Source organism: Poromitra crassiceps, assembly GCF_964638095.1.
Source record: "Poromitra crassiceps genome assembly, chromosome: 15".
In the NCBI taxonomy this organism is placed as follows: domain Eukaryota; kingdom Metazoa; phylum Chordata; class Actinopteri; order Beryciformes; family Melamphaidae; genus Poromitra; species Poromitra crassiceps.
This window is the reverse complement of record NC_139634.1, coordinates 6,909,300-6,931,656: the sequence shown is the minus strand read 5'-3', so window position 1 is coordinate 6,931,656 and position 22,357 is coordinate 6,909,300. Positions and strand designations below refer to the sequence as shown.

General features: G+C 43.2%; 4 protein-coding genes across 5 annotated transcripts; 3 read left to right on the top strand and 1 right to left on the bottom strand.

Annotated features, from left to right (window-relative positions):
- Positions 1-603: 603 nt before the first annotated feature.
- On the bottom strand, positions 604-1,977 carry sowahab (sosondowah ankyrin repeat domain family member Ab; the record flags this gene model as incomplete). Its single annotated transcript, XM_083652545.1, has 1 exon — positions 604-1,977. The coding sequence occupies one exon, from the start codon at positions 1,975-1,977 to the stop codon at positions 604-606; it is 1,374 nt and encodes a 457-aa protein (XP_083508671.1).
- Positions 1,978-3,446: 1,469 nt separating this feature from the next.
- gdf9 (growth differentiation factor 9) lies at positions 3,447-5,657 on the top strand (the record flags this gene model as incomplete). Its single annotated transcript, XM_083652544.1, has 2 exons — positions 3,447-3,813; positions 4,732-5,657. The coding sequence occupies 2 exons, from the start codon at positions 3,447-3,449 to the stop codon at positions 5,655-5,657; spliced, it is 1,293 nt and encodes a 430-aa protein (XP_083508670.1).
- Positions 5,658-8,442: 2,785 nt separating this feature from the next.
- Positions 8,443-11,439, top strand: uqcrq (ubiquinol-cytochrome c reductase, complex III subunit VII). Its single transcript, XM_083651418.1, has 3 exons — positions 8,443-8,488; positions 9,528-9,697; positions 11,267-11,439. Exons 2-3 carry the CDS (start codon positions 9,547-9,549, stop codon positions 11,359-11,361), a joined length of 246 nt encoding a protein of 81 aa, XP_083507544.1. The 5' UTR covers positions 8,443-8,488; positions 9,528-9,546; the 3' UTR covers positions 11,362-11,439.
- A 682-nt stretch (positions 11,440-12,121) lies between these two features.
- On the top strand, positions 12,122-21,923 carry hspa4b (heat shock protein 4b). 2 transcript variants are annotated; one of them, XM_083652435.1, is made up of 19 exons: positions 12,122-12,410; positions 12,949-13,006; positions 13,320-13,460; positions 14,292-14,414; positions 14,544-14,643; positions 14,813-14,946; positions 15,267-15,511; positions 15,670-15,746; positions 15,863-16,014; positions 16,245-16,351; positions 16,444-16,577; positions 16,714-16,898; positions 17,076-17,171; positions 17,312-17,467; positions 17,620-17,745; positions 17,898-18,005; positions 18,102-18,221; positions 19,841-20,002; positions 21,030-21,923. In XM_083652435.1, exons 1-19 carry the CDS (start codon positions 12,304-12,306, stop codon positions 21,234-21,236), a joined length of 2,538 nt encoding a protein of 845 aa, XP_083508561.1. In that variant the 5' UTR covers positions 12,122-12,303; the 3' UTR covers positions 21,237-21,923. The 2 variants fall into 2 exon arrangements, with proteins under 2 accessions (XP_083508561.1, XP_083508560.1); XM_083652434.1 differs by having other exon boundaries at positions 12,123-12,410; positions 17,073-17,171.
- The last annotated feature ends 434 nt before the right edge of the window (positions 21,924-22,357 follow it).

Below are 22,357 nucleotides of genomic sequence, written 5' to 3'. Positions count from 1 at the left end.
GCTGAGAGGCAGCTTTCTTCCAAATGAATGAGCCAAACTGTCAGACGTGGGAGTTTCTACAACAGTATGCAAAGTTTATTTTCGTGGCACACATAGTGGATATATCCATCAACTTTACATTGCCCTCTGATCAAATATTCATTCATTTAACAAAGACATGGTCTGTTGCACAGAAATGTGCCAAACAAAACCATCAGCAACACAAATCATCTTTCATAACCGCTGTTGATAGCAACTGTTTCCCAGGTGTGCTCTGTTTTCACATGTCCTTCCTTTCACTTTTGCAGCCATGAATCAAGCAGTTATTTCCAAAGATTTATTAGGTATATGAGAAAATGACACATCAACATTTTGTTGTTTGGGTTATAAAAAGAATAGTGAGCACAAAAATAACACTTTTAGCATTGTTAGGCCTAATAGAAGTTATAAAGAAGAAATACATGTTTAAATGTGATTCACACCAAAAAAAATCCAGTGCTGCTACACTAATATTTCAGTGACAGACCTTAAATATGAATTCCAGTGGTTATAGAGGTCTCTTTGATATTAAATATCATTTTGACACTGTCCAGTTCATTGCTTCTTTCATCATCTTTCTACATCTCACCGGTCATGGGTAAACTTGGCTGTCGTTGCCCTGTGTTTCTTCCCTGTGTGGGGCTGGAACAGCTTGCTTATTGTGGTCAGGCCTTTGAGCTGCTCTCTGCACTCCTCATCCTCCGTCTTGTCCCTGTGCTTGTCCTTGTTGTCCTGCTGCAGGCCTCCTCCCAGAAGCTCCCTGGCCTCGGCCGACACACCTTTGCCCAGGTAGTGGCAGGGTTTCTTGCCATCGTTATCTCTTACATCTACCCTGGCTCCATAACCTTGCACGAGCAAAACCACCACTTCACTGTGACCGTGTATGGCTGCGATGTGCAGAGGCGTGTAGCCTCCGTGCGTTTTGCCGTCGACGTTGACACGAGCGCCTCTTTCCGTGGAGATGTCCATGAGCTTGTGCACCATCTCACCGTTGCCTGCCTTAGCAGCCCAGTGGAGAGCTGTGAATCCTGACATGAAGTCTTTCCTCTTGGCCAGCTGGGTGTCCTGCAGCAGCAGACCATAGATTTGGGCCCATAGTCCGGCTGCAGACTTGACCAACCATTCGTGAGCCCGTGGATCTAACGGCACAGACTCTGAGAACTTGGCATCATCTCCTCCTGGTCTGGTGCTCTTGCTGGTGTGAGCTTTCATCAGGTGGGGGAGGCCCGGCGGGGCCTCTGTGTGCCTGTTGCTCCAGCATTGGGAATCCTGCTCAAAGGTTGGGAAACAAGAATCCATAGCTGGCATTTTGTGCTGCTGAGGCACCTCTGAAACAGTGGCTCCTCCATCCTGGCTCATGGGTTCAGTGTCTCTGGGTGGACGAGGGGGAGATAGTGCTATGACAGCGAACACAGGGCCAGACCTCCCCGCTCTGCTCCCCTGCTCACCGGGAATGTTCAGGACCTTGACAGTGGCTGTGTCCGCGCTGATGACATTTCTGGATGAAGGCCTGTCCGAAGGCACGCGTTTGGCGTTGTCACTAAAACAATTGCCATTTATGTTTGAGGGATGGTTTATATTATTGTTCTCAAAGTCGGAATACAGCAGCTTGCCGGACTCGCCTCGGTGGGAAGTGGATGAAAAAGACGCGTTTTGGCTGCAGAAACTGTCCATCTCCATCTCTGCTTTCTGACCGATATTAACATGATGCGGGCCCCCTTTAACAAAGTCAAAGTCCTGATACATTTTCCTCACGACCACAAACTTCACATCGTCGACTTGCTTGACCACAGCAACGCTATTCACCAACTTCTTGAACAGGTCCCTATTGTGTTGTTTTTCCGCGGGATCGTTGCCGTTTATTTGGCTTCTGAAATGGTTCAGCAACTCCGAGTTCTTCACTTTACCTCCGCGCTCCAGCAGGAAAGTCAAAAGAGCTTCTTGTGTCAAAGAAGCCATGTCGTTTTCCCTCCGTCAAATTGTAAGAAGACGTTACGTTACGCAGATGAAATGTAGGCTAGTGAGATGGTCGCCCCGCCGCTATCCGCGCTCTGGGACTCCCCCCCTGCACAGAGCTGATGATGTCCTCCCTCCACTCCACCAACCTGCTGCTTCCGCCCGGACCGTTGCCCTGGCCTTGCACTAGTCCGTAGCTACTCCGTACAAAGCAATATACAGACTTAAGAGAACATTAAGCTTGACATAACTAGCAATCATCATCATCCCTGCTGACGTCACTATGTCCATTAGGGAATATTGTGCCCTGGTAGAGTTGCACCACGTTCTTATTTATCCGCATGACATCACTGATGATGTCACAATGTCCATGACATCACTCATGATGTAATCACTGGTGATGTCACAATGTCTATGACATCACTCATGAGTATCCACATCCAGTATCCACCCACTGAAAAAATGATGATAAATCAAAGCTAACGTCCTTCCAGCTGTGTAAAGTCAATGGCAGGGGGTTTCAAAGTCTGAGATGGTGGGCCTCCCCCCAGATAAAGATTGGAAAAAGGAGCCCCCTCGTTCAATTCCTGGGATCATGATTATTTATGGTTATTTGATCCACACTCAACAATTGAGCCAAGATAGGCTAATATTTTACATATTTCAGACTACACCAAATAAGCTACATTAAAAGTCTGTCTGAATGCATTTTGTTTCTGATTGTGGGAAAGTGGGAAAAACTGAAATCCCCCTAAACGACTGAATCCCTGAACTATCAATCACACACATTTAGGCTATGTGATATCCTTTTGAGATCTAATTTAATATTTTTTCACTTCCATTCACTGAGCCTCCCCTGAAACTTGGAGCCCCCCTGGGGAGGCCCACTTTGAAAACCTCTGACGTAGATAGTCATAAGAAACCTAACTTGCCTTCACAATAAAAGCACACATGCCTTGCTTTGGTGTAAGTTATTTGATTGAGTCCTGGCTAAGCAGCTGGCTTTGAGTCTTCCTACTGTATTTTTGCTCTTATTTGGGCAAATATCGTTTATACGATAAAAACATATTTTCATTTACCACATTCCACAAGTTTCTTTGTAGGCTGTGCGTTTTATTTTGATCATGACCGGAAATCCTACTGTCATAATGTGAGATAAAACCATATAGGATAAAACCAGAGCAATGAATACAAATCAGATGAGAACAAATAAGGTGGGATATAGCCTAGTTCTTGGATCATTCAAATTCCTTAAAAATAACTTGTTTTTGATTTTGCTAACTAATGATGAAAACAACAGTTGCTAGCTAGGCTACATGATGAGCCTCAGTGGGGAAAGTAATTTATGAGTGACGTAAGCGTTGATTGCGAACACCTGCGGCTGTGCGTGGTGGTGATCAGCGGCAGGTGTGTGCTCGGGTTGACCTGAGCTCTCAGCCGAGAGTAGGCTTTCACTGCTTTATCTGTTTACAATGGAGACACACATGCTAAGGTCAGTTGGGTTAAGGTTAGGATTTCATTATTTGCGCACTATCATCCTACTACTGCTTCTCATTACCTGCGGCTGGCCGCTGAAATCTCCTCTTTCCTCCTCCAACGCGCTGCACCCGTATGACAGCATCTTCTCCCCGCTGCGTAAAGCGCTGTCAGAGCACGGAGGGTCGAGGTGGACAACAGACTTAAAGAAAAAAATTAAACCCGAACACAAGTATATAAAATATATCACGGAGGTTTACAAGCAGTCTTCCAGAGTGCAGAGGAGTTTGGATGGGAATAACATCTACAACACAGTTCGACTGATCAGGCCAAGAGATGAATGTCTTGCACAAGGAAGCAAAGGTGAGCAGGTCAAACACACATTACAAGCAATGACAACAAAGGCGAAATAGGCTATGATGCACATGGACAGGGTTTGGGGGGCAAATGGCCTGTTCAGATGTTTTCACAAGATACTTGCACAAGAAACAATGCTCTTATATATATATATATATATATATATATATATATATATATATATATATATATATATATATATATATGGCTATAGCCTAGAATTTATAATCTGCCATGTCTGTTGTTGTCTGTTGACTATCAATGCTCATGTGGATTCAACCATACGAAGCAAAAAGCCAGTAATGTCAATTTTGGTCAAGATGAGATTTTGCCATTTTTGTCAACAAGAAAAGGTGACAAAATTATTTTTTTAAGTAAGTAATTTGGCTCCTTGGCAGTTTCACTATGAACAGGTATGTCTTTTGCCTTTGTGCAGCATATTCTGCACTGGGGGTCTACTGACAATGGCATCATATATTTGGCAGATATGCCATGTTCAAATGTAATATCTGTACCAGAGCATTGACCCAGTGTTAAAGTGCATGTAGGACATGTCAGAAATCTAAGAACATTGGTTTATTTTTACACCCTTTTCACAGATAGACAAATATTTGATTCATCTGGTGGGGGGGGGGGTAGATCTAAGCATCTTTTGTCCAATGGACCTGAACAGATGCTTTAACTCTACTGTTAAGTAAAAGTAAGGATGAGATTTGAAATCATTGTTAAAAAAGAGAGAAAAAGGTATTGGCCTGTGTACCTGCCAAAAATTCGGATCTTGGCCTTAAATATATTTGTAATTTATCTAATTGACTTAAGATGCAGTGTAATGAGTAGAAGATGGACACTTTTGTCACATTTCTTTCCTGAGACTGTCATGCGATGGGTGACACTGCCCTGTGTTTTGTCTATTTCTTCCCTCAGAGATTTTTATGCAAGATCTTTCCTACAACCTTGATCAGGTGAGAAACGGAGAGCAGCTTCTGAAGTCTGTCCTGCTGTACTCCTTTGACCAACACCGGGCAACATCTATCACGACTGTGTGCTACCTGAACATAAAGGAGCAGGATTACGCACACCAGTGTCCGCTGTGTCCCGGGGCCCACCACACAGTCAACATCACAGTCAACCCAGACAGGAGGAGTGGGGGGAACTGGCTGGAGGTCAACGTCACCTCTTTCCTCCAGCCTCTCTTGAGGTTCCAGAAGAAGAAGATACACCTGCTCATCAACGTCACCTGCCCGGACGACTGGGGGTCCGACGTTCCCCAAGGCCCACTGGAGCTCACCCTGAAGTCCCCACCGCTGCTTCTGTATCTCAATGACACAGGCAAACCGGCCCACCGGAGACCACCGGTCTCTGCCCAAGAAGGTCAAAGGTCGGCCAACTCGGCGAACACATTTCACAAGCAGATGGATTTCAAACTGGAGCGCAGGATCGGGCACAAGAGGAGATGGAGGAGGGAATCTCCAAAGAGCAAAAGAGGCTCGGTCGTGCGCCTGCCCGACCTTCTCTCCCCCTCTGTATTCCCAACAAGTGACTGCGCCTTATATGACTTCAGAGTGAGATTCAGCCAGCTCAAACTGGACCACTGGATCGTTTTCCCCCCCAAATACAACCCCAGATACTGCAGAGGCATATGCCCGAGGACCATGGGCTTCATCTACGGTTCACCAGTCCACACCATGGTGCAGAACATCATATATGAGAAGCTGGACTCCTCTGTGCCCAGGCCCTCCTGTGTTCCCTCCCATTACAGCCCGCTCAGCGTGATGACCTTTGAGGAGGACGGGTCCTACGTCTACAAGGAGTACGAAGACATGGTCGCCACCAGGTGCACATGTCGCTAAGCCCAGCTACTGCCATACGCTGTAAGTTTTCGTTTGTTTTTTTACAAACTTCACCACAAACCAGATGGACTCATTATCCAGCATTTGAAGTATTGGATATTCTGAACAGCTTCAGTGATTGCATGAATTATAAAATCGCTGTGCATGGAATAAAAATGATCTAGAGCAGTTGTTTACTTAATCGAGTGTGTTGTGTGTTTACTTAACCAAAGAGATATTTTATCCTTAATGAAAAATGTGGAATTGACATTTATTTCCTTTCCCCTTTTTTATTTATTTTTCTTTTCTTTTCTTGAGATGCGGTAGGAAAGGGTGTGAATGCATCTTATCCTTCAACTTGTTGTGGTTGTTTGCAATTTGGCATTGAATCTGACACACTTGAAGAAGAAAATGTATGATATATGATTTTCTTTTAAGTTATTTTTTGTTAACTTATTTTGGGTGGGTGGGTGGGTGGGTCTGTCTTTGTTATTGTTGTTTAACACAATTGAGAAGTTTTAAGTAACCCTGTTCTGGACAAAAGATGAAAAAGCGGTCACATACTCTTAGCAAACCTTTTACATTTAATTGTATTCCTGGGATTAGAGACAGTTGCCTTATGGGCAGCTTGTCTTCATAATGTCCAGAATGAAAAAGCTGTCTAAGTAAGTCCAGATGTATTTATTACTTCTGATCATCCAATGACTGCATACTTGAATCATTCTATTTAATCGTTCCATTCATCAGTCTATGCAAATTGTATGCCATTTATTGTATGTCCTTGTTCATGTGATGGATATTCACAAAGAAGAATAAGTTCTTTGGAGAACTGAAAATTAAAAAAAAAATTAGCATGCACAGATTTGGTGTTTTTGTCTGCAGCTACCCAAATGCTACTCCAGCCTCTGTGTGTGTGCACGTCACGTGTGCGTGCACGTCACGCGTGCGTGCGTTCTAGACTAGAACATTAAATAGGCTGACACATTAGACCAGTTCTCAACCTTTTTCATATCAACAACCCCCAATTCAGTTTAGAGCCACGGACCCGCATTTGGTGAGATTTGGTCTCAAATCCAAATCTGAAAATATTTGTATTGTTCAATACTATTTTGTCCAGAATCCCATGACTATCTCTACTGTAGGTAGAGGTAACAGAAACTATGACAACACAGTCATTCTAATACACTCTTAATACATACAGTTCCCAATTTGAATTCCTCATAAGAAATGTAGCCAATGATTGATTTGAAGATCATCCATATCAGACTAGTCCACACAACTTGATTGCAGTTACAATTTCCAAAGGCTGCCAAGTCTGTGCTCCCCCCTTCCCCACACACACATGATACCTCCATATCCAATTATTTTGGGAATGCCTTTGGCTATGGCTACTAGTGTATCATTCAGCTTGTATCTCTTTGGCTATGGCTACTAGTGTATCATTCAGCTTGTATCTCTTTGGCTATGGCTACTAGTGTATCATTCAGCTTGTATCTCTTTGGCTATGGCTACTAGTGTATCATTCAGCTTGTATCTCTTTGGCTATGGCTACTAGTGTATCATTCAGCTTGTATCTCTTTGGCTATGGCTACTAGTGTATCATTCAGCTTGTATCTCTTTGGCTATGGCTACTAGTGTATCATTCAGCTTGTATCTCTTTGGCTATGGCTACTAGTGTATCATTCAGCTTGTATCTCTTTGGCTATGGCTACTAGTGTATCATTCAGCTTGTATCTCTTTGACTATGGCTACTAGTGTATCATTCAGCTTGTATCGCAAAATGCACTGGCATGCCAGAGACACGGCTTGCTCAACCAATCAAGATTTTACTGGGGGGGTCAAGACCTCATTGATAGCAGTTGCGGTAGCCTATAGGTACTACTCACTTGAGTCGCAGCTACCCCAGGTAGCCTATAGGTACTACTCACTTGAGTCGCAGCTAGCCCAGGTAGCCTATAGGTACTACTCACTTGAGTCACAGCTACCCCAGGTAGCCTATAGCCAGGTACTACTCACTTGAGTCGCAGCTACCCAGGTAGCCTATAGGTACTACTCACTTGAGTCGCAGCTACCCAGGTAGCCTATAGGTACTACTCACTTGAGTCGCAGCTAGCCCAGGTAGAGTTGTTTAGTTCCCTCTTGTCTGGTAGCCTATAGGTACTACTCACTTGAGGCGCAGCTACCCCAGGTAGAGTTGTTTAGTTCCCTCTTGTCTCTAGTACGTCCGCTGTTCTTGGCATTCATTGCCATGGTGATAAACTGTGCTGTTGATATGACAGGGAAGACAGAGAGAATTGAGATGGTGCTGGATGCTGCCAGGAGGTTCCTGGATGTGATGGATGTAACTGTAAAAGATTTAGATTTTTATTAATTAATACACAGGACAAGATGTTACTATCCCTTGTGCCAAAATCCGAGGAAAAACACATTTAGAAGCCCAATCCAGAATAAAACAAGCTAACAGGCTAACAAACTAATAAACAAGACACAAATCACCAGTTACCAGTTAGATAATATACTGAGAGAAGCTTGTGAGAAAACTCAAGACAATGTGATGAATTGAAGTTTGGGAGGAAATAGTTTCTTTTATATTTTATTTTTTGTATAATTTGTAGTATGAACTACTAGAATTCAGTAGGTGGCGGTAATGCACTAAAATGGTTGTTAACCATGTTGCCAACCGCCATAAAACTCAATAGAAGAAGAAGAAGTAGTACGTCCGCTCCACTCCACAGGGTGGCGCTAATGAACGCCGGTAAAACACGGATGTCGACGACCACTTCCGTTGGACATTGACCAATCCGACAGAAGATCCAGGCGAGCAGCAGCAAATAGTATTGAGAAGCAGCACGGTAAGGCTCAATGTCACGACTCTACAACGTTATAGTTTAGCCTTCAGTAGTCAGTATTGGCGGAGTGTCTGTTGTCGTTTATTGTGTTAGAAGTTAACATAACTTTGGTTCCGGCTCTTTCGGTCAAACGGCCACCTTAACATGAAAGTCAAACAAAAAGTCTCAAGGTCCCTGTTTGTATCCAGTTAGCTTGATGTAGCTGGCTTGACTCGCTAACGTTAGCTTAAGCTAGATCTCCGTCCTCTGCTTGCATAGCAACACTGTTTCTAGATTAAATTTAGCAGCTCCCCGAGTGTTTGCCTTGCAAATTTCTATGATAAGCTTTAACGCATTTTAGTGCAACATTGATCGAGTACTTGGCTACTAGCTTAGCGCACCAGGTATAACAATGTTACTGGTTTCTATTCGGCCGTGTTGGAGGCAGCTGAAGTAGGATTGATTGATCATGTTTTAAACTGTTTTGTTTTAGGCTGCCAGTCACCAACCAACATTAGCAACCTCTCAACAAAACAAAATGGTATTCTCGTTCAAAGCAGAAAGTTCAAGCTGCCAGTTTTACCAGTGTATTTACATTGCCATACATTTGCAACCAAACCATCATGTCACCATTGCTTAAATGTGATCAAGCATTGTAATAAACATTGTAAACTTAATAATAGTAATTAGTCAATGTAAAGGAGAGCATTCATAACTTTACACAAGAGCACTGGCTATTTTAATACTTATAACATTATTACAACTGCTCGTCTGTCAGTTTTGCCTTACTTGGCCACCACATTCTAAAGTAAACGACCATGAAACTATCCTAATCCTAAGCTGTTTTACCAAATAAATGAACCCCCAGTTTTTACATTGAATTACTTGTAGGTTACCAATTCAATCTACAGTGCATTTGCATCTGTATAAAACATGAAATACGCAACATATTTGAAGAAAATCACATTGGATATTACTACCAAGCCATATGACTTGTTTTTGAGTTGGCAGGTATGCTGTTAGTATCCTTAATTTATTTACCCTTTAAATATTCTCATTTCAGATCAGCTCTCTTTGGGAAGATGGGCCGCACCTTCGGACAATTGGCCAAGGTCAGGCATATAATTACATACAGCCTGTCCCCTTTTGAGCAGAAGGCTGTCCCCAATATCGGCCCCAAAATCATCAATATGTGGAGACGGTTTTCGGGGAACTTCTTCACGGTTGCCCCCCGTGAGTATTCACACTCTAATTTACATGTACACCTCAGAAAAAACTAAAGTTTTTGCTGCTTATCTTTTTCCGGTGCGTGGGGGGGGGGGAAATATTTAGTATTACTCACCTTTTACACACATTTTATGGCAAGCCAGATGAAAGTCAGCTCTGTCTCAGTCAAGGACCATGCAACTCATAGTTGTGCAGTGACCGTGGTGGATACGGCAAATTGGGCAAGGGCAGTTGAACTGCCGACCTTCGGCTTGCTGGACGGACACGCCAACCACTTCACCAAGAGAGCTAGCTCCCTTGGTGGAGCTGATTAACGTGCCTTTATACTGGGGGAGTGAGTTTAACCAACCTACTCACTACCACTCTGGACTCACGACGAGGAATCTGCGCTGATTCACTTCGGTTACATAAGCAACAGTTTCCTTGGGTTGAAAATGATGAATCACTCTGTACCATTTCCTGTTTAGTTACTGGTCTGACGGGGCAGGTGAAAAAAATCCTAATGTTGAACTTTTGTCTTGGCTGACCTTGAGAATATTTTCCATGCATTTTGTCTCATTTAAATAAAGGGACTTCCTGGTTAAATAAAGGTTAAATAAAATAAAAATAAAATACAATTTAGACCACTAAGACTTTATTCACTCAAGTGAGAAATCACCCCGGTGATCAATCCCTCAACTAGGGTTGTTGTGCAAAAGTATATTTTTTTCATGGTTGAGTAGTCCTTTGGTTGCCTGAACCATTAATCGACTAATCTGTATACAAAAAAAAAGCTTACCGCTAAAACTACTGAATAAAATAACCCATAAAAGTTAGATAATGTGCATGAACTGTGCATTTTGACACGTAAAATGTTATTTTGTCATCATAAGAATAGGAAATATAAATCTAAAAAAATGCTATACACGACACAGCAGAAACTACCATTATCGCAAAAACCCATGAAAGGGTGGGCCTTTAGCACCAGAGGTGACTATTAAGAAACATTGTATCATTGTATGATTTTTGAAAGATGGAAGAGTATCCAAAATATTTTTCAACATTGATATGTTCAAAATGGGCTATAAACAAAGCTAAGAAACATATTGCTGAAATGCAAACCTGCAATAATAAGTACGAATGAAAAGCTCGACATCCTCACAAATGACCAGTCGACATCCCCAGCCTCAAGATGTATAAAGACTTTACTTTGATTAATTATGTGATGTGGTTTTTCCACAAAAAAGGTGCACATAATGCGTGAAGCGCGAGATGAGAGAGACAAACGTCATCACCTGTTTTAAGTACAGCGATGAAGTATCTGTACTTAGTTACTTCCCATCTGTTGACAATTCAGTCTGATATCAGGCTAGGTTCATGGCCCCAATGTGGAATACATTAGGAGTCCTTGATATGAAAAAAATGTTGAGAATCACTGGTCTCTAGACCAGTCCAGTGAAAAAAAGACCCATGCTAATGCCCTGACAGCTGATACACACACACACACACACACACACACGCACACGCAAGTGAAGGCAAAATATATCAGGGTCCAGGATATTTGTGCTAATTTATTTCATGTCGTTTCTTTTCCAGCCATGATTCTGATGTACTTGACGTACACCTGGGGCAACCATGTCTTCGAACAAAACAAGAGGAAGAATCCCGCTGACTACGAGAATGATGAATGAACCCGTTACCCTTCTGATTGTTGCCGTCTGATGTTTATTCCAACTCTGTATGTTTCACCAATAAAGATACAAAATATTTATGTGAAATTCGTTTTGATGATTTATCTGTCTACAACAAAGTTGATGTTTCATGTTATGTCATTCGGGGTGTCTAATCTGTGCTACAATAGGAGGGATCAGCGTGACATCACTTGCCACCCAGAAATGCGGAACCCCGCGGCAGTTAATAGTATGAGTTGTGTCAAACAAATGTTAATATCTCAAAAACTATACATCACATCGCTTATATTTTGACATTCTGAGTGAGAGCAGAATTAGCTCAAGAGTTTGATGTATAATGCATGTCATGTTAAAGTTGTGTGAACTGTCGCAGTTTTTAAAATGTAAACAGTTAACTGGCTAGAGTCAGACACTCACGCCTCGCACCACTTGTGCTCCATAGGGTTCCATTGCCGTTGCCACCCAGGGAAGCGGTTTGTTTACCAAAATGCTGCTCGGTTGATCCCACATGTGTGCATAGATTAAGATTATTTTAATAATTTCATGCCACTAATGCAGGCAATGACATTTGAAATGTATGTATGTCATCCTCAGATGGCACTAATTTGTTTGTAAATCAGTTATTATAATAACTGTCATTTGGAGTCTGTCAAATCAAACCTCGAATAACATTTGGAAAGTAGTTCCGGGGCCTTTATGTTGAAATCCGCTGGGCGGAAGTCGGGCTTGTTCGTGTCCCGCAGGAGCACGAGAAGGTTCCTGAACGCTATCTGTCTGTTAGCACCATACTCATAGACCGGCTTGCTCGTCCACCGCAGGCTGCACACAGCTTCATGGAAGAAGGGTGGGACAGACACAACGTGTAGCTCCTGTCACCGTTAGCACTTAACAGCATTTCTGCGCTTCACTGTACTTATTGTCCACTTGTTTCAATTAGCGAAGATGTCTGTCGTGGGGTTTGACGTCGGGTTTATGAACTGCTATGTAGCGGTAGCGAGAGCCGGAGGGATTGAAACTGTCGCCAATGAATACAGCGACCGATGTACACCGTAAGTGGGGATGGATGGCTCACGTTACCGCATTTTCTGTGTGTGTTATGTATTTTAGTATTTGCGCTATCATCTGTTATCGTTACAGAGTGTAAATTAATCAGTTTGTGGCCTTCATAACAAAGAATGACGCTAATGCTAGCCATTAGTTAGCATGCTAACTAGCATCATGAGTCCAGGAAACAGCACGTGAATGCTCTTGCTAATGCTAGCTGAAACGGTGCCTTTGTGAGTTGAGAGAAATACAGGTGCCACTTGACATGATGATGGATGTCTTATTCGGGGGCTCTTCCTCGACATGCTCCATTAGATATCTAGCAAAGACTGCTGCGTTAATTTATCTTTTTCACTCTGGTGATTCAATTGACACTGTAACGTTAGGCGCATGATGGGAGGAGGCCCTGTCAAACGGACTTGTTCGTTGACATCATTATGCAGTCTCACTGTGTGCATAATTGCATGGAGCCCCACAGAAACTGTTTTACTATATTTCCTTTACTTTTGGGTGTCAGAGCTTTAACCTATCTTCTGTTTTTAGAGCATGCGTTTCCTTTGGACCACGAAATCGCTCGATCGGCGCAGCTGCAAAAGGCCAGGTATGTTTTCATGGCAAGTGGTGTAACTAGGCTGCATCCCATCCCCAACCAACATCACTAACCTTAGAAAAACAGGACCAGTGTTGTCTGAGCGCCACCCATGTCAGCATCAGTTGTGGTCTCCATGGATACAGCACAAAACAAATTTAGTCTCTAACATTAAATTGCTATGCACAACGTTTTGCATTCTTTCAAACCATGGATAATCACATTTTTGATTAAAAAAATAATGATTTTGGGTGGTTTTGTGTCTGCCCTGGTATCTTTCACCTTGTGGTGGAATTTGTAATATTTTCTGCTTTCTGTGAAACAGGTTGTCACAAACTGCAAGAACACGGTCCAAGGGTTCAAGAAGTTTCATGGCAGGGCATTCTCAGATCCGTTTATCCAGCGCCAGAAATCCAGCTTGGTTTACGATCTTGCTCAAATGCCCACAGGGACAACAGGCATCAAGGTAAGAGATGAATAACAATCACTGGATGAATATCACTTAAGTTGAACCTGGGGCTGTTACTTAGAGCCAAAACACATAAACACATATAGATGATATATCTATTCTTATAATCTTGTATGCTGTGACGGATCACTGTCTTGCCTGTCATCTGTTCAACTCTTATAGTCTGATTATACCGGTGTGTTTCCCATACAATGTCGATATTTGGGCATCTGACCAAGCTAAATGAATAGCCACCCAGACACATTTTTGTTTTGGATTTATTTCGGGTGCCATGATGCATGAAGCTGTCGGATCGTGCAGATGTTGCTTTCAAACAGTTAAGATTTAATGCTGCCAAAAGCGGTTGTGAACTGCTATGGCCATAACGCAGCAGATCTATGCTCCTTTGGATCACAGTGTGTGTGTGCTGACACAAACTCAATGGCGAGGAAGTTTGAACCGTCGCCTCAATGGTCAGATGGAATTGTAATAGTCAGCAGATTTTGCAATTGTCAGCAAGTGTTGCACTAGTCAGCTAATGTCACAATAGATTGAGAGACTTTAGTGCCAGTAAAAATGAGTCGGTGGGCTCACTAAGTGAAACGTTGGTCATAAATCATCAGTAAGGCACTTTCTCCACAATGCCAGAGTCAACTGTCTTTGGGAAACGCATACTGTCATTTGTCATGATCATATAATGCAATGCACCTCACTGTCAAGGAATTAGATTCTCTGTCAGCCCATCATTCAGTCACTTGCTGAACTTCACACCAATAATGAATGGATTTCGCAGCCGTCACCCAGAACCATGTGATGATCTTGTCTGATCATTTGACTGTGTTCCTGAAGGTCATGTATATGGAAGAGGAGAAGGTGTTCAGCATTGAGCAGGTCACTGCCATGCTGCTGACCAAGCTGAAGGAGACAGCGGAGGGAGCGCTGAAGAAGCCTGTGGCCGACTGTGTGGTGTCTGTAAGTACTGCATAGTAGTACTGTACAAGTGTGTTGTTTTTATTGGTTTTTCTTTTTGTTCACATTTGAGGATGTGTTGTTGCTGTTCTTGTAAAAAGAAAAGAAAAAGAGCTATGCTATTTTTACCAGGTTCCCTGCTACTACACTGATGCTGAGAGGAGATCAGTAGTAGATGCAGCACAGATTGCTGGACTCAACTGCCTGAGGCTTATGAATGAAACGACTGCAGGTACTGTATATAGTCAACTGTGAACAGGGCTGGAACGTGGACATGTGTCGTGGATTGATTATTTATTGGTGACTACCAGTCAAACCCTGTGAACTAGTGAAATGCACACACCCACATTGATTCCAATAGATGTTTTCCTTGCTGAATAATGTGATAATATTCCTTACAGTGGCGTTGGCATATGGGATCTACAAACAGGACCTTCCCCCTCCTGAGGAGAAGGCCAGGACTGTGGTGTTTGTCGACCTGGGACATTGTGGATTCCAGACCTCCGTGTGTGCCTTCAATAAGGGCAAGGTCAAGGTGTGTGGAAGTGGAGAAGGCTAAAACTGTTTATCATCATCAGTATATAAATGTGTCTATCTGTTTCTCTGTCTGTCCCACGTGTGACATCATCAGTGATGTCATAAATCCCAGTGATGTCATAAATCCCACTGACATCATCAGTGATCTCATAAATCACACTGTGACATCATCAGTGATGTCATAAGTCCCACCCAACAGCCGAGCTGCGGGCGAGCCTAGGAATCGAGCGCACGAGATGCCTAGTATGCTTAATCTGCTTACCGGATACAAATTGAAAGAGCTTTGTTTCACCAAACTGTCCCCTCCCCGTTTCTCAGATCCTTGCTACAGCCTGCGACCCAGAGTTGGGAGGGAAGGACTTCGACGAGGCACTAGTCAAGCATTTCTGCGAGGAGTTTGGCAAGAAGTACAAGCTTGATGTCAAGACCAAGCCCAGGGCTCTGGTCCGGCTCTACCAGGAGTGTGAGAAACTCAAGAAGCTGATGAGTGCCAACTCCTCCGACCTGCCACTGAACATCGAGTGCTTCATGAACGACATTGACGTCACTGGGAAACTCAACAGGTAGGCCAGCAAGAAATACTTTTTGTTTTGATGGTTTCATTATCTGTAGTGCTTGACATGGCAATACATTTATTGAATCTTCATTTAAAATCTAGACTGGAGTAGATGTTTCCTGAACGTTTAAGCAATGTGTGTATTAAAACAAAGATCTTGTTCAGGGGTCACTTTGAAGAGATGTGTGCTGATATTTTGGCCAGAGTCGAGGTTCCACTGCAGAGTCTGATGGAAAGTACCAGTAAGTGTTAATTGCACCATAATTGTTATTTTACTTCTATTGTCTTTTATTAATCCCACTGAAGAGTGTTCATGTATGCTGTGTGCTACTCTGAACATGTCTTTTTGTCCCATCAGAACTAAAGAAGGAGGACATCTATGCAGTAGAGATAGTGGGGGGTGCCTCCAGGATCCCCATTGTCAAAGAGAGAATCAGCAAATTCTTTGGAAAGGAGCTAAGCACCACCTTGAATGCAGATGAGGCTGTGGCCAGAGGATGCGCTCTGCAGGTACTGTATATCTATACAGTGTATATCTCACTTTTGTTGCCACAACACTTAACACATGATGAGATTATCAACAGCTGTAACTGGTTTTGTCTTTTGTGATGCTGTGTATTCTCATCCGTTAATGTTTCAAAATAAAGAAAGTGTAAATTGATGTTCTTGCTTTCAGATATTTTTTTTATGACTGTGCTGCTGATTGATTGCGCTCTCTAAATATACTTTTGTTTCCATAGTGCGCGATACTGTCCCCTGCCTTCAAAGTGCGTGAGTTCTCCATCACAGACGTAGTTCCATACCCCATCTCTTTGAAGTGGAGTTCTGCTGCAGAGGAAGGTTTGAGGTAAACCACTGGCCTGATTTGAATTCTCCCATTGTCTCGGATTTTAATGATTGAACATGATCATTGAATGTGAGATCTTTTCTCTATTGCAGCGACTGCGAGGTATTTGCGAAGAACCACGCCGCACCTTACTCCAAAGTGCTCACCTTCTTTCGAAAGGAACCCTTCTCATTGGAGGCCTACTACAGCTGTCCTAAAGAGCTGCCCTACCCTGATCCCACTATCGGTAATCAGCCTAACGTGATCGCCTTCACCTTATTCTGCATACAACGCCAGGGATAACTCATGGAAGGGAAGAGCACAGTGCCATGGCCTATGTCAGGAATAGCTGCTGCTGCTAATTGTTCTTTTTGCCCCTCCAGGTCAGTTTCTGATCCAGAAGGTTGTCCCGCAGGCGTCTGGGGAGAGCTCCAAGGTCAAGGTGAAGGTGCGGGTGAACATCCACGGAATCTTCAGTGTGTCCAGCGCCTCCCTGGTGGAGGTGCAGAAGTCTGACGAGACGGAGGAACCCATGGAAACGGAACAGGCAAATGACAAAGATGGGGAGGTAAAATATGTGCCACAGACTTGCACTGTCTTAAATAACTAATCTGTGTATATTCCCCCATACTATTGTGTTTGTGATCATAACATCTCTTTTTACATTGAGCAGCAAATGTGTTTGTGTGAACTACTGTAGAGACACAAAAAACATGGCCTATTTTCCTCTTTTACCCCTCAGCAGAACAAAATGCAAACTGACCAGGATGAGCCGAAGCCTCAGGGAGATGCGCAGAAGGAGACGGAAGAGAAGACGACACCTGAAAATGAAGAGATGGAGGTATAAACACGCTGTTAATTTATTTTTATATTTTTATGTGGCAGGTTTAAAAGCAAAGTTGTCCATACTATGCCAGTGCTATCCATCTCTGAATCTGTTGGTGTTGTGTTTCATTCATTTATGAGTCTTCTCTCCTTCAGACGACCACAGAGGAGGGTAAAGGCGAGAAGAAGTCTGATCAACCCCCATCAGCCAAAAAGCCCAAAGTCAAAACAAAAGTTCTGGATCTTCCAATTGAAAACAGTCCACAGTGGCAGTTAGCAGATGACATGCTTAATCTTTTTGTAGAAAATGAGGTAAGAGTCCAAACTACTGGTCTCATTCATTCATTACTAAATCCACAACTCCGATTATCTGTCTTTACTTGAATCTCACGAGGTTTCAGTGGGGTAGGCATGATTTGGAAATGATTGGTGATTTAAATGTTTGCTGTTTGGTTTGTCCTCAGGGTAAGATGATCATGCAGGACAAGCTGGAGAAGGAGAGGAACGACGCCAAGAATTATGTAGAAGAGTATGTGTACGACATGAGGGACAAACTACATGGACTGCTGGAGAGATTCGTTGGTGAATCTGTGAGTAATCCATCACTTGGTGTCTGTAAACTTCTCAAGAAGGAAAGAGCGAAGGCCTTTTGACACGATGTCGTCAAAATACCCCCGACGCTTTTGACATTTATTTTATTTTCATGTTGTACTTGTCAATGTGATCGGTTGCCATTTTTTAGGACCGAGACGCCATGTCATTAAAACTGGAGGATACTGAAAACTGGTTGTATGAAGATGGAGAGGACCAACCCAAACAGGTGTACATTGACAAACTGACTGAATTAAAGGTAAGATTTACTATAGCAAGCAATCCCCCCCCCTTTCCCCAGTCATTGATTGCATTTTGTATGAGCTTGTCTCTAACTGACATGTGGACTCTGCAGAAACTTGGCCAGCCCATCCAGGAGAGGTTTATGGAAGCTGAGGAGAGACCGAAAGCGTTTGAGGAGTTGGGGAAACAAATCCAGCAGTACATGAAAGCAGTGGAAGCATACAAAATGAAGGTGCGACAAAAAGCCTTTCGATAACAATATTGGCAGTTTCTTTTCTTCTGCGTATCGTTAGGGCTGGGTATCGCCACTGACTTCCCGATACGATTCCGATACACAAGGTCCCAAGTCGATACGATTTCCGATTCGATATCGATATTTTAGTTACAATAGCAGTTTTGCTTTGATAATGGAAGAGATTCTCAAAGAACTAATGCTGTAAATTGTACAAGGAACCCTCTCTCTAACCTGGTGCGTTATTAAAAAATATTAATATTTACATTAAGAATGGACCATAAAGCAAGCAGTTACAAACATCATGTAATAAAGTTCTTTTTTATTTAAACATGACCAACATAGTCATTCAACATCTTATCTTTCTTTACAGTCTTCCGTCTCTTTCTTTACAGTCTTCTGTGAGAAGCCAAACAAATTTAGATTTCCACTATACAACAGAATCATTGAACAGCAGCATGTTGTAAACAGTGTTTCATAAAGTATAAATGCTTTGTAAATAAAATAAAATTAAATAGAGCTCATGAACATTTCCAGTTCACAAACATTATAGTGCAAACAGATTTGAGGTCTGTACATCTGGCTCATGGTGCATGCACAATGCACATGTAGCCTACAGTATTTATGTTTTTGTTTCAACTACAAACATAAATAAACGTCAACTTGAAACTATCTTTTAACTACCACACACAGCCTATAATATTATAGCTTATGTTTATAAAAAAAAATGCATTTTAAAAGATCGATACTGGGATTTATGTATCGATACTTGTTCCTTCACATGAATATCGATTCAATATCGATATATCAATTTTTTTTAACCCAGCCCTACTTATCGTGACTGGCTAGTGATAGTCTCGCTAGCCAGCCTCTCTTCCCTTCCGTCAGAGAGTCTGGCGCCGCAGGTTTCCATTGTGGGATTGCGAAAAAAATGCTCTGTTTGGGTTAACCAATCATCCTCGTCTTGGGCGGTGCTTAGCGTTAGTGCCCTTGGAAAATAGTTTCGGGCTGGAACTTGTGCCGAGCAGGCCTTCTTTATTTCACAATCCAAATTTTCTTCAAAACTTGCCATTTTCAGCGTGTAGCAACGAGTTAGCCTGTAGGTTTCTGCCGTTAGCTTTCTACGCTAGCTAGTTAGCGTCGTTGTTTTCACATTCGGCGGCCGGGAGCATTACAGCGACACACATGGGAGCTGATTGACATGGTCGGAGCCAATGACAGAGCGTGACAGAGCTTGCAAGCGGGGGAGCGGATATCCTGCTGCCACCGAAACAGCCGCTCGAATGGGAGAGCAGCTTTAGAGTAGGGGAGGGCTTATCCCTGTTGCCTGTTTCCATGGCACCAGACTCTCTGACGGAAGGGAAGAGAGGCTGGCTAGCGAGACTAGGCTAGTGATGACTGGCTGCCTCCCTCCCATCCACATCTTGAGACAGACGTGCCTCATGTTCAGCAAGTTCTGTTCATCTTCACAGCTGTCCAAAAATGCAGCTGTCATTTTATTAGTTGCCATTATATGGCGTTGTATTGCTGTCGTCATTTCCCTGTGTGTGTGTGTGTGTGTGTGTGTGTGTGTGTGTGTGTGTGTGTGTGCGTGTGTGCGCTTGCTTCTTCCGTCCCAGGAGGAACAGTATGACCATTTGGATGAGGCAGATGTCACCAAAGTGGACAAGCTGGCGGGCGAAGCCATGATGTGGATGAACAGTGCCATGAACCAGCAGAGCAAACAGAGCCTGACGCTGGATCCCTCTGTCAAAGTCAAAGATATTCAGGCAAAAACGAGGGTGGGTGTTTTCGCACGAGAGCGTCGTCATACTAGAGCGTTGATCTCAAAGTTATTGGAATACAGGAAATTCAGAATCAAAATTCACATTTATTGAGATCACTTCTACGGCTACTCCAGATTTGTATGTAAAAAAAAAAAAGTACACACGCCTTGTCGAGCTAATTATGCATTCAATTTGCACTGGGAACTAGGAATTTCCCAGTTGAATGACATCAGAATCGAGTTGACCGTGTTCCAGTAAAACAGTTGGAAAACCATGCAGGGTTACCTCTAGCCAGGCTAGCCATTGTTGGCAATACAAATTTTGCACATCCCAAATACCGGAGTGCACAAGTTACACAGTACTGTGTGTACAACTGATTTAATGAGACACAAATAAGACAGAAGTGCTAATGAACAGTGTATTACTACAGCTTTCACTACTGTTGATGCAGTAGAGACGCCATAGATTCGGCCTATCAGTCCAAAGTAGTAGTATTTTTAATTTGGTGTTCGCTGTAGTGACTAGTGAGAAATCAGACACAAATAGAACACAGAAAATGAGGAATTGAAACTTGAGAGCAAAATCTAAAACGTGATCCTGAACAGCAGCAAGCAAACGCTCCTTCAAGAGAAAGTTGGACAGTTTACAGGTTACTGATGTGTAATATTGTATATTTTGTTTGATACTGTGAGGTATGCACCATTTCCAGTGCTGGTTGCAAATGGCAATAAACAATCCTCGATCCTGGTGTACTCTTACAGGATTTCTGAGTATTGAAATCCTCAAATTGCAAACAGTTGACTCTCCACTATTTGGGGCCGCCAGCGTGTGAAATTGCCCGAGGCAGCTTTTAAAGTAAAACCAAATAAGTACATGAAACTTTAATTGTGATGCGATCGCAATGCAAGCACGCTGGCATTCTGCTGCTGTTGTCAAGATCTTGTTTAGACAGATTTGTTAAAAGAGAACCTCCCAAAGCCTCGTGTCTATTCCCTTTAATTTAAACCTTCATTTGTGTTGTCTTCTTGCTATAATATTCCAGGAGCTCTTCTGTGCTTGTAACCCCATTATGGCCAAGCCCAAGCCCAAGGTGGAGCTTCCCAAGGACGACAAGCCCGCCGAGCAGAACGGGCCCGTGGACGGACAGGAGAAAGCCCAGGACGACACCGCGGAGAAGGGATCGGCCGAGAACACGGGCACCCCCGCCTCCGAAACTACGGAAAACAAGCCTGAGATGGACCTTGACTGAAGCAGGCAAAACTCCGCTCCCCACGGCTGTGCCTCAGTCTGAAACCAAGCGCACCCTTCTTCACCTCCGTGTCATCAATGTCCCCTTTGCAGATGACACGATGGCAAGAGAAAGCAGTTTTTTTAGAGAATATCTGGCAGATTAGATAGCCGATCAATAGTCATATTGCTGCTCTTCCTGGTGGTGTAAGGGCTCCTCTATGGGATCAAACAACATAGATGAACAGGAGCCGATTGTTTCAGATTGAGATGCAGCCTGGGTGTATGAGAGTTAGTTTCAGATTGAGATGCAGCCTGGGTGTATGAGAGTTAGTTTCAGATTGAGATGCAGCCTGGGTGTATGAGAGTTCGTTTCAGATTGAGATGCAGCCTGGGTGTATGAGAGTTAGTTTCAGATTGAGATGCAGCCTGGGTGTATGAGAGTTGGAGAAGGTGTTTGAAGATCTGACTCCACCGTCAAAAAAGCAGGCAGGATGTGCAGCACATTGACCCCAGCTCCCGGTGGTGTCTTCATGACGCCATAGCATGCCCTTTCTTTCTTTCTGAAATAAATCGAAAGCCAACCCCCGCAATAAGCCTGTTGTTTGACAATGAGCGCTGTACACATGATGGTATTTATTTCTGTTGTGTGCCCTATGAGTGTTCTGGTCTGTGTCACGATATGGTTTTAATAAAGTTGTTAAGATCACTTGTGATGTGCGAGTCCCTTGATGTGGGACGTGTTTGATATTTTATGTCGTTTCACACTCAAAAAGTTAATAAAGGTTGGTAATCGTTTCTAGATTACAACATGAAACTCATACAAGTGGTGGAAGTAGTCAAACATGAATGCAAGAGGTAGTTGCAATAAGTTACTTAGAATTGATAGATTCTCATTGAAAACTGCACTCCTGAATGATCGTTGGGCTGGTTTACACTGTCAGAATGTTTGAGACTCAGAGCAGCTGGTGTTACCATGGCAACGTGAGGATGAACACTGACTGAGCGCGTCATGTCCGCAGGGGGTCCGGGGACCCCCAGGGGTCCTTGAGTGGCTTTCAGGGGGTCCCCAGCCAAAAGGGGGGTCATTTATTTTCGCTATAATTCCATTCGTAAGTAACACAATGAACGAATTTATGAATT